Source organism: Miniopterus natalensis, chromosome 3 (assembly GCF_054644295.1).
Source record: "Miniopterus natalensis isolate mMinNat1 chromosome 3, mMinNat1.hap1, whole genome shotgun sequence".
Classification (NCBI taxonomy): domain Eukaryota; kingdom Metazoa; phylum Chordata; class Mammalia; order Chiroptera; family Miniopteridae; genus Miniopterus; species Miniopterus natalensis.
The window spans coordinates 95113557-95125614 of record NC_142083.1 but is presented as its reverse complement, the minus strand read 5'-3'; the positions used below and the strand labels follow the sequence as shown (position 1 = coordinate 95125614).

At 53.0% G+C, this 12058-nt stretch overlaps 1 protein-coding gene across 1 annotated transcript in view; it reads left to right on the top strand.

The window, feature by feature from the left end:
• Window positions 1–7903, top strand: part of RAB11FIP3 (RAB11 family interacting protein 3) — a 91528-nt gene extending 83625 nt beyond the window's left edge. The window contains exons 10-15 of the mRNA XM_087815756.1: window positions 665–805; window positions 4094–4175; window positions 5080–5217; window positions 5449–5604; window positions 5722–5862; window positions 5947–7903. Of these exons, the coding sequence (XP_087671882.1) occupies window positions 665–805; window positions 4094–4175; window positions 5080–5217; window positions 5449–5604; window positions 5722–5862; window positions 5947–6060 (772 nt within the window). The 3' untranslated portion in view covers window positions 6061–7903. The remainder of the gene's footprint in view (window positions 1–664; window positions 806–4093; window positions 4176–5079; window positions 5218–5448; window positions 5605–5721; window positions 5863–5946) is intronic.
• The last annotated feature ends 4155 nt before the right edge of the window (window positions 7904–12058 follow it).

The following is a 12058-nucleotide window of genomic DNA, read 5'->3' as shown; positions in this document are numbered from 1 at the left end:
GTTACAGGGCTGTTCCTCCTATTTCCTGCATGATGTACATTTTCTTTGAGGTCCCTTTATAGTTTGCTTTGGCCACTTTGTATTAAAAGCTTTCCTGTGGTAGCTGGTGATCTCTGGCCATCCATTTACTCTTAGGCGCCAAGAAGCAGATGAGAAGCCTTGTGTGCTGGACAGTTTGTAGGCTCCACGCCATCTGTGGGCAGGGTCTGGAGCCCTTGTCTTTGGATGGTCAGTTCCTGCCTCCTGTGGGTGGGCGTAGTGGTCTGGGAAGGGGTCAGGGTCAGGACCCCCATGTGAATATTCCCTTTGTTCCTGTGTTCTTGTTGACACTTCCCCTTACTTCTGCTGTGGGTGAACTGGGTGGGGCTGGTTTGTACACCAGATCCTGGAGTGTCAGTGCAAGGTGCTTTAGGGGCACTCATGGGCTTGTGCCCATCAGAGCGTCTCCCATCCACATGTCACCCTCAGTGTAGGGAGCAGACTGGGGGCAGGGATGGGGAGTATCTCCTGCTTCAGATTGCCCTTAACCAGAGCTATGGGTGGGAAGTCTTCACAGCCTGCCTATCCCTCTCCAGGTAGGGGCAGCTCTCTCAGGGTCCTGATGTAGCATTTAGCCCCTGGTGGAAGGGCAGAAAGTCTCTCACATCCTCCCTTGGCTTCACAGAGCCAATGCCCTTGAGGAGCAGTTGAAGGAACAAGAGCTGAGAGCTTGTGAGATGGTCCTGGAAGAGACACGGAAGCAGAAGGAGCTCTTGTGCAAGATGGAGAGAGAGAAGAGCATTGAGATCGAGAACTTGCAAGCCAGGTAAGCAAGTCCTCCAGAACAGTCAGTGAGAAAATGCAAATGCAATGGATGCTTTCATGAACGACAGCCCCACCCCCCACCCCAGGAAGGTACAGTGTCTAGGAACAAATCTTATTTTAGAAAAATTGGAAAACCTATGTGAAGAAAATTGTAAAACTCTACTGAAGGCCACAAAAGATCTGGCTCTTTTTTAAAAAATTAACTTCAGAGAGAGGAAGGAAGATGGAGAGAGAGAGAGAAACATCAGTGATGAGAGAGAAGCGATTGGCTGCCTCCTGCATGCCCCCTGCTGGGGATCAAGCCCAAAACCCAGGCATGTGCCCTGACCAGGAATTGAACCATGATCTCCTGGATCATAGGTGGATGCTCAAACGCTGAGCCACACCAGTCGGACTTTATTTAATCCTCCCTCGAGGACATTTTTTCCATTGCTTTTTCAGAGAGAGTGGAAGGGAGAGAGAGAGTAAAACACTGATGTGAGAGAGACACATCGATTCGTTGCCTCCTGCATGTGCCCCAACTGGAGCCGGGGATTGAGTCTGCAGCTGAAGTACGTGCCCTTGGCCAGAATCGAACCGGGACCCTTCAGTCCAAGGGCCGACATTTTAACCACTGAGCCAAACTGGCTAGGGCCAAAAGACCTGAATTAAAAGAATGACCCTATATAGATATCAGTTTCTCTAAATCTATCTGTAGTTGGATGTTATCTTAGTCAAAATATCAATCTTTTGCCCTAGCCGGTTTGGCTCAGTGGTTAGAGCATTGGCCTGCACACTGAAGGGTCCCAGGTTCGATTCCGGCCAAGGGCATGTACACCGGTTGCAGATTTGATCCCCTGCCCTGGGCAGGGCGCGTGCGGGAGGCAACCAATAAATGTCTCTCTCTCTCTCTCTTCTGCTCTCTCTGAAAAGCAATAGAAAAAATATGCTCAGGTGAGGATTAAAAAAACCAAACCAAACAAAAAATCTTAAAGGCAATTTGTCAAAATTAAAATTACCTTTATGCTTCTCTGGAGGCATAAGCCTTACATGAGTCAGGAAAAAAGGGGAATAGAGAAAGGCATGGGCACAGTGTACATAAAACATACCTTGAAGACATAGGAAGTGCTGCAGTCCCCTGCTGCTTGGGGACAGCAGTGTCACAGGAGGCACTCAAGCTGGAGGCAAATGGCACATGCTTATAATTACATGTGAGTGATAGTTCTCATAAAATACTGTTTGTAAAAGAAAACCCACAGATAGCTTAAATGTCCACCTGCAGAAAAATGGTAAAAAGGGTCATCTTAGAGTCCCTCCCATTCTCACTCCCAGAGCACCTCCACTGAGTGGGTAGTGAGGGTAGGAGGTAGTTCATAGAGTTATCTATTTTTTTTAATTGATTCAGTACCACTGTTAGAATTCAGAATACAGTAGTTTTAAATATTCATGAAAGGGGACTCTACATTCATTAGCTTGTGTACCTCTCCAGCTCTTAAAGCTGGGAGATACACTTTGACTTTATCTAAGAGCTCCTGGGCATTAGTGGGGCAGCAAGAGTGGGCTGCATGCAGATCTGTGCCAGGGTCACCTGGACAGGGAAACCTCCTTGTATGCAGACACAGTGGGGTTCTACCACCCAGAACAGCGGGCCCAGGCAGCCAGGCAGTGTAGTTTAGTGGACTCAAAGCTATTTCTCATTTGTGCATGCTGTAGCCTCTCCTTTGGGCCTCTCCACTGGGCCTGTGGGTGCTAAGAGGCGGAGCCATCCTTCTTCTCACATCTGTCCACACCAGAGCCTACACAACCAGGTTGTTCTGCTGGCCATGTAGGATAGCAGCGTGGAGGGGCATGTGGTAGATGGGGTCTCATGTAGCCCTAGGTGAGCAAGGCAGGACTCGGCATCACAGCTTCTGACCAAACCTGCTGTCTGCCCTGTGACCTCGGGTCAGTGGCTGTGTGTGCCTGGACGCTCTCAGCCTCCTGCAGCTCCCTGGGGATGTGATGGCAGGGCAGAGGAAGTCTAGTTCTTGGGCTGGTCAGGCCCTCAGAGGCCCTTGCAGCCCTAGGTCAGCCCTCTAATGTCAGCCCAGCACAGGGGCCTCCCCAGCATGGCCTCAGCCCATTATGGTGTACAAGGAAGACACTCCTCAGTAAGAGAGATTGCAGAGTAACATGGTGGTTAGGACAACTGAATTATGGAAAAGAACCAGGGGTCCTTAGAGAAAGGGCTGAGTCTATGGCTGGGACAGGGTAGACCAGCAGAGCCTACAGCATTTTGCAATGCCAGAAAGTACGGAAGTGCTCAAACAAAAGCATACACACACACAGTGATGGGTGCATATCCCAGGGACATGAGCCAACTGAAGGTCAAAAGCGGAACAGTTTGAGCAACACACAAATGATACTATTGGACCAAAACCCAAAGTATAACTAAATGTGATTGTTGGTAAATGGGGAGAAGACATAGACCTTCCTCACAGAGGAATTTCAAATAATACATGGAGATGCCCCTTCCCAAGGGGTGGCACTGTGTCTTCCCTTTCCATGGAGCATGGGCTGGACTCTGTGACCAGCTTCCAGATACAGAGAATGGATGGGGAAAGTAGAACTTGATAGAGGAGACATCTAGCAGACACACCTTGACCAGGTCAGCATCACCCATGATGAATCATTTAGATTCACATACCCCGATCTGATGTAACAAGAGTGGCACCTCACTTTTGTGGGGTTCTTCCCCAAACCATAACCCATCTAGTCATGAGGAAACACCAGACAGACCTAATTTGAAGGACATTCCACTAAATACATGATCAAAATTGTCAAAGTCATGAAAAACCAGGAAAGTCTGGGAAACTGCCCCAGCCCATAGGGGACAACGGAGACAACTAAGTACAGTATGGTCCTGGACAGGGAGGGGCACTTGTGGAAAAGCTGATTTGCATCCATTGTTTGGTGACCAGAGTGTCCTGATGTGGGGGTATGGGCTGTGACAAACCTGCTGCAGTGATGAGTAGATGCTCGAGGGGAAGCTGAAAGGGGCCAAGGTCCACAGGGACTCTGCACTGTGTTTGCAAGTACTCTGTAAACCTGAAATTATCCCCACACCCAGAGTGTATTTAACAACCATCCTAGCCTATGAAAAGTTTTGGCCCAGAGCACTTGTGTATGTAAGGGTTGGGCTGTAGTCATTGGGGGTAGTCTCTGTGTAACCCTGGGCAGCCCCCAGTGAGGTTTCCAAGACATTCAGCCTCCCTCACCCCAAGAAGGCACATTCCTAGGGAGCAGGTCCCAGCCTCATTCTATGTCCCAGGCTGCAGCAACTGGACGAGGAGAACAGTGAGCTGAGGTCCTGCACGCCCTGTCTGAAGGCCAACATAGAACGCCTGGAGGAGGTAAGCTGCCAGCCAGGAGCACTGATTGGCGGACCAGGCTTTGCACTGAGTGGTCACCGAGATCAGTCAGGCTGGCCTACATGCTTTTCCACACCCTCTGGGTCTGACGCCTGTTGGAGGATTGGGATGTGCTGAGACAAGTTCTCCAAAGCAGGGCAGTCACACGGCCAGCTAATGAGTCTGCAGGGGTATGGCCAGTCAAGGGGTGCAACCTGCCAAGGGGTGCACTGCAGGCTGGGGAACTGTGCTGCTCCAAAGAGCAGGCTGATGATGCCTGGCCCTACCAGGCCTGCGTGTGAGGGAACAAGCTCAACTCGGGCCACTGTCCCTTTGCTGGAAGATGCTGGAGCCTGCTTGGCTCCTCAGCTTTCCCACAGACGCAGGATCCTTGGGCTCAGAGGTTCACGCTTAGATTGACCTGTGGTCTGAACCCAGGGATGTCCTTGAGGAGCCAACTTCAGCTGGACCCCTCATGCCCTATTCTGCAGATGTTCAGAGATGCTTCTCCTCCCCCATCCTCTACTTCCTGCCAAGTGCCTACTGGGAAGCTCTGAACCTTGAACAAGTTGGAGCCACCTGGGCTCTGGCTGCTGTGAGCAACCCCTGCTGAGTAGCCATGGGTCAGGTCCTGCTCTTGTCCTCCCCTTGAAACAGTACTGTTGCGGGGAGGTTCCCTGCACCTAGAGTGTCCCAGGCCCACCTTCCACATGCGCTGCACTCGGGGCTGGTAACAGGCCCTGAGAGTGCATGCTTGTGTGCGTGCACCTGGGCTTTGACAGGAAGGCTCAGGTGCAGCCCTGTGGACATCAGTGAATTGAGACTCTCAGGATACATGCAACTGAGGAAAGCCATGTGTATAGGGTGGCAGGTGAGATGTGTCCATGGCAAGTGTTTCACTTTGCAGGAGAAGCAGAAGCTACTGGATGAAATTGAAGAGTTGTCACTGCGGCTCAGTGAAGAGCAGGAAAACAGGAGGAAGCTGGGAGACAGGCTGAGTCACGAGAGACACCAATTCCAGAAGGACAAGGAGGCAACCCAGGAGGTGAGCACAAGCCCAGGGCTGTCACTCAGCAAGGTTCCAGAATCCATAGGGTCCATCTAGAGTGAGCTGCGGACCCACCACTTTTAACTGTTGTGCTGGAGGGAGGTGCTGGGTGCGTGGTGGCATTTGGGAAGTGTGGCGTCATCATCCTCAGAAATGGCATTTAGACCTGTGCAGAGGTTCTGAAACCAGGGACTAGGCTGACACTGCTCACTCTGCGGTTCCACACAGCTAATTGAGGACCTGCGAAAGCAGCTGGAGCACCTACAGCTCTTCAAGCTGGAGGCGGAGCAGAGGAGGGGCCGGAGCAGCAGTGTAGGCCTGCAGGAGTACAATAGCAGGAACCGGGAGAGCGAGCTGGAGCAGGAGGTCCGCAGGCTGAAGCAGGTACTGCTGGGCAGACACCCTCATACCTAGAAGAAGCCTACTGGCAGCTGGCATGGGAAGAGAGGTGCCTGGGGGGGTCAAAGCCCAGGAATGATGCTGTCATGCCACCCACCCCAGGATAACCGTAACCTGAAGGAGCAGAACGATGAGCTCAATGGGCAGATCATAAACCTAAGCATCCAGGGCGCCAAGAACCTCTTCTCCACATCCTTCTCTGAGTCTCTGGCTGCAGAAATCAGCTCTGTCTCCCGCGATGAGGTAATGTGCCCACTCCCCTAGGCCTGGAATTCTAAGGCACCCACAGTTTATGTGCCCAGTGCCCATCTCTTGCTTCTCCCACAGCTCATGGAAGCTATTCAAAAGCAGGAAGAGATCAACTTCCGCCTGCAGGACTACATTGACAGGATCATTGTCGCCATCATGGAGACCAACCCGTCCATCCTGGAGGTCAAGTAGAAGCAGGCAAGCCCAGGCCAGGATGATTCTGGACTCCACCAACATCCCAGAGATGGCCACGGCACACGTAGGCCAAGAATAGCAGGTCCATGCCCAAGGAGCCCAGAGTACACAGCTGAGCTGGGACGCATAAAGACGGGGTGCTGGAAGAGCGGGGAGGACAAGGAAGTCCCAGGTCTAGAGCCCACAACAGGTGCAGGCGGAATTGGGTCTGCTCTCAGCTCTGGCCTTCCCCTGACCCCCTCCTCTCTGCAGAGATGTGGGGACAGTGTCTCATGCTGGGATGAGCCCCTCCATGAGCTCCCTCCTGCATAGTAGACCTTCCTGCTGTCCTGCCCTGTCGGGGAAAAGGGAAGGAAATGGGTCCCCACCTGGGGTGCAGCCATCCATATCTGCAGGGCATCCTGACCTGATGCCAGCCATGTCTCAGCTGCTCCTGGACAATCTAGAGGCCCCAGGAACCTTGCACCAGATGCAAAAGAAAGGCAGTGAGGCCAGTGCAAGTCAGGGTCTGACCAGAAGCTGCAGGGCCCTCCCTTCCCCCAAGATTTTCTGGGGCTATCTCCCTGAGTTGCTCAGGCCATCACTGCTCAGGCTACCGCCCAGCCAGAAGGGGCATCTCAGTCCAGCTTTAGGCCCAGGGGCTTCCGGCCATGTGACTGTTCCCACAGTTGGACCCTTGCTACAATAACCTTTGGGAGCTCTGATCCTTCTGTGGGGGCTGGGGCAGAAGCCTCTACTCTGAAATCAGGACTTGAGTGCCTAATGGTATGGAATGTACTGTCTGGATGGGGTGGACATTGCCAGCCACCCGACTCCTGGGGTGCAGATAGGGCTATGGTGAGGTGCTGCCTCCCCATGGGTGTGGCCTTCCTGGCCTCCTGGATTATTTCGCTCTCTGTGCAGATCTTGCTGCCTTGGGTGAAGTCCCATTTTCCCAGACCAGAATCCAAATGTTTCATCCAGGAGTCTGAAGTCAGAAGTCAACGTTCTTCCCCAGGTGCATTCTGCAGGATGGGCAGGGCAGGCTCTCCAAGGACACAGATCAAGAGCAGAGAACAAGGCCGTCCCTTCCTGGCAGCTTGGGGATTGCCTTGCCCAGCTGTACGCTGCCACTGCCCAGCACCTGCGCTGCCAGGAGCAGCATTGTCACCCCCACAGGGATGCTGGGCCTACTGCCCACCTTAGCCCGAGCACTGGCCAGGAGCCTCCAAGCGCTCCCAGGTGGGCTAAGACCCACGCACAAACTGGCCACTGTTGTGTGCGACTGTGTATGGGAGGTGTATGCGTGTGTGTGTGTGTGTGTGTGTGTGTGTGTAAGCGTGTGTGTTGCCCTGCATCCCTCCACCCTCCATATGGCTCACCTTCTACACTAAGACTTAAGACATTGCCTCGTATTGTATATTTTGGGGAAAGCCTTGGGTGTAAATCAATGTAAACTTGGAGGAGAGATTTTTCTATCATGTAGAGTAGGTATTTTTTATAGATTGGAGGTTGGTCAATTTTTTTAATACTTCCAAGAGAGAAAACTATCTGTGTATACACATGAAATATATATATATATATATATATATATGTATGTATGATAATAAATACGGGAACTCTGCATTCTGTGCCCAGCCTCACCCTGCTGACACAGCCTTGGTTCTGTCTATCACTCATCAGTACTGTAACTGTAAATACAAATTGCCTGGAGATGTTGCATACAAACACCCAGGCACTGACTTGCACACTGACCCTGCTTTCATCCTCAAGAAAGACTTCCAGGCAGAGTGACAGTGGCCTGCATGTGGAAGGGTAAGGCCAGGACATTGTCACCACAGATTAAAGCTGTTGCTGCACAGAGGTCGGCTCCTTCTTCCATGGGGGTCAAGGGATGGGGTGCAGTGTCCCTGATGGTGTTTGGGGTATTGGGAACCATGCATCATCTGAATTCAGACAGCAGACCACCTAGTCAAGCCAGCCCCTCCTGGCCTTCGTAGCCTCACTGTGAACCTAGAGAGGCCCTGGGATGGTACCTGCAGGCTGGGCCCCCCAACAGAGCTTGTCCAAGTGCAGTCTTGGGGTAGGGCCACATGATGGGCTGCGGGGGCTAGATCATGGTAGGACCTGGCCCTTAAGTGCAACCCGGCTGCCAACATGACACTGAGCAAGGGCAAGCTGGGCCAAGGAGTAGGCAGCATTGTGTCAGGGGTTCGTGAACAGTCCTATGGGACATGTAACCAGGTGAAGAGAAGGGCTCCAGGAGAGGCCATGCATAGAGTACCCAAATGTAAGGCACAGAAAAAGCCAAGACCCTCACAGGGCTGGGCTTGAAGAGAGGGACAAAGGGTGGGGAGTCACAGGGATACCACCAAGAAGGCTACTAAGGGTAAGTGACCAAACCTGATTTGAAAGGGAGTTGTTAGCTAAAAGTCCGCAAAACTACATTCCCCTACCCCCCACTGAGTTACCTGCATGTGACACAAATAAACTAAGGCCTATCGAGCCTGAGGACCTCACCCCCAACCACCCAGCCAACATAGGAGGGAGCTGAGCTCAGGTTTGCTGGCCCCAACTGCTGTCCATGGGGTTGATGACTTGATGGTGATAGGTGGATACAGCCTGCCCTGCAGCAAGCAAGGCCCCAGGCCTTATCAGTTGGGAGTGTAGCAGGACTCCAGGGGTCCCCAGGGTGAGGCCCAGGAGTCCTGGACACAGGTGGCACTAAGGAAGAAACTTGGAGGGTGTGGTTCTGCCTGGAGCCCACCTATCAGGATTCCAGGGGAGGGCCAGGACAATGTGGAGCAATTGGCCCTGCACATCTAGCCTGCCAGGTCCCCCACCTGTGCTCCTGGTGCTGAGGTGTAGCTCCCCAGGCCACCATCCGAGAGATGGTCCAACACCCTCTCTCGTTATCAGGTCCACTGGCTGGACTTGCACCAGGCTACCTGTGGGGCCCAATCCTAGCCAGGAGGGCAGCCTTGTGCTGGAGCCTGGGGTGTTAGATTCAACCCCAGGCTTTTGGGCCTGCTCAGCACTGGGGCACCAAAGTGCTGCTGCATTGGGTTAAGAATGTCAGTGGGGGTCCTAGAGGGCCCTGTCCCCAGCCCAGCTGCACAGAGGGGTCTCTGCTGGCCCAGGAAGAGGCCAGTGTCTCTGCTTTGACGCTGGATGACATCTGCCCTTCCACCTACCCTGTGTCTGTTCCTTGGGCACCAGAAGGACCCATCTGTGCCTAGGAGAAGCAGCTGGAAGTGGGGAGGGGTCCTCTCCCATCAGGTGAGGCCAAAGTGAGGAAGGGGAGGAGGGGAACTGCTGCTTCCTTATTACCCCACTGAGGCGTGCCAGCCCCTCTGGTTCATTTCCACTCTTAAACCTGGGGGTTCACCAGCAGCTGATGCTGAAATCCCTGCCCTGGCCCTCCAGGGGTCTCCAGTCCCAAGCAAACACTAGGGATAGGATAGGGCAGGAGAACAAAGGATGAAAATCCATTGTAAATGGGAACATGGCAGTGCTTGGCTGCTGCCCAGGAGGGTTACCCGAAGAGTTTCTTCCAGGTGACTGAGGGCAGGATTGGGGGAGGGGCGCCCTGGGCAGACTCCAGAGTGTGCTGGAGGGGGCCTCAGTGGGACATGCGAAACCAGTGTCAAGCCTGAGTGCATCCCTCCCACCTGGGGATTCTCCACCCCAACCCTGAAGCACCTGGCCATAAGCCTCCACCCCCACGCCACCCCAGTGATCAATTCTGCCTGACAGAAGAGCACAGAGCAAGGCTCTGCCCCTTCCCTGGAAGAAGACTGCTGGCACGTGGCTGCACAGCAGGCCCTGGTTCCTCCAACTGTCCCATGTGCACTGCCTGGGCCCTCAGCTCAGGCCTGCTCCAGCCTGTCCATGCTAAAGAAAGAGTACCTGGCCTTGGCAGGTGTGGGTCAGTGGTTAGAGCATTGAACTGCACACCGAAGGGTCGTGGGTTCCATTCCCAGTCAAGGGCATATACCTGGGTTGCAGGTTCCATCCCTGGCCACGGTCGGGGCACATGCAGGAGGCAACCAACCAATGTGTCTCACATTGATGTTTCTCTCTTTCCTCTTTCACCCCCCCAACTCTAAAAATCAATGGGAAAATATCCTCAGGTGAGGATTAACCAAAAAAAGGGGGGCCTGGCCAGGCGTGGCTCAGCGGTTGAGCTTCGACCTAGGATCCAGGTGATCGGGGTTCGATTCCCGGTCAGGGCACATGCCCGGGTTGCGGGCTCGATCAATGACTCTCATAATTGATGTTTCTATCTCTCTCTCTCCCTCTCCTTTCCTCTCTCTGAAATCAATAAAGATCTATTTAAAAAAAAAAAAAAAGCGGTACCTGGCTTTGCTCCCAGCTCAGCTACCCCAGCACCTGCCCCCTCCACCTGCTGGCATTTCAGAGACGAGGAGATGAAGGCCCATTGAAGAACCCTTACTTTTTACCTGTGAGGGCATCTCACAAAGCAGGCAATTGGTTACAGGTCATTCCATAAAATCAGCCAGCACATGAGTTGTGTCTCTCCCAGCACAGGTGCATCTTAGCCTGCCTGTTGGCATTGGGTCCCACATGCTTGTCACACCAATAAAGGTCCCTGTGTCCCCTTCCTGCTAGAATCTCTGCTCCACAGGGCATCTGGGCACACACCACGTTCACTGCTGTGTCTCACAGCTGAGGACAGTGGGCACAAGAAGATTTGCACAGGGATACTTGAATTAACGTTCTTTCTGCTTGGCCTTCCCATCCCTTCTCCCTTCTCCAGGTGGGTTCATACCTCCCTCCTCCCTCTCCCCTCATAGCAGCTATCTTCTGTATCTTTAGAGTGTGAGCGTGGTGTCCTCTGGCTGGGATGGTACTGGCTAAAGTCTAGGTAGTCACTTTATAGTTATTTAAAATTTACACCTGTGTGCCTCAGAATATTTAAGATGATCACATTTAAGATTGACTCCACAGATGTGTCCCTCATCTTGCTGTTCTGGTGTCCTCCTGTGGCCCACTGCACATGGAATGTACCCGTTCTTTTCAGCTCCCTCCTGGGACAGTGCACAACTCAAGAGTTTACAAGACTCCTCCCAAGACCCTCTTCTGGTGACTGGGCTTTCTCCCCAACAGGTCTTGGTTCCTTACTGGGGAGGGCTAGGATGCTCCTGCTCTTTCCTTACCCCCATGTACTGCCTGGCTCTTCAAAAATCTGCAGTGAGCTAGCAGGAACATGGGCCAGATCACTGGCTCAACAACTGTTTCTCTTGCTGACAGGTTACAGGGCTGTGGACACCAGTCCTGACACAACCACCCCAGGCAGTGAGGGGCTGGAGAGGGAAGGGGACCTGTGGGAGTCAGCCCTTGACTCAGTCCTGTCACATGATTCCACAGCCACACCTGGTCAGAAGCCTTGTCACCTTCATGCAGGAAAGGAAGCTGGGGGTGGGCTGAGTGGCTCTACAGCCTGGTGCCCCACAGGCAGCTAGTTACCTTGGAGCGCTCAGGAAGCAGCTCTGTCTTGGTTGCAGCTATAGCCCAAGCCTCTACATTGGAACACTGCAGCAGCATCTGGAGAGTAAGACAGAGGTTTCTCCAGGGCTTGAATGTCCTCCCAGTAGCACAGAGCCCTGTCGATGTAGGTACTCCCGAGGTCAGCTTAGCCTTTATGGGCACTGGAGCAAACATTACCCAACCTTATATTTGTCAAACTCTATTCCATCTTGAGGCAGAACTGGACCACAACCAAAAACTCGCTGAATCTTCGCCGATAGCCTTGCTTCTGTATCTCCTCCATGCCCAGTGCCTTCTCAGGCTCCCCATGTTTCCCTGGATGTTAAGTAAGAGTCCTTGGGGTTCTGCCCTCAGCCATCTCCACTTCCCACTGCAACCTCTCTGTGCTTCTGTTGCGTCTGATAAACTGTTAACTCAGTTTTCCTGTATGTCCTGCTGCCTCCTGGGCATCTAGACAACAGATGGCAGAAGGGCTCCAGTTTCACCGCAGCTGGGTGTGAGTGAC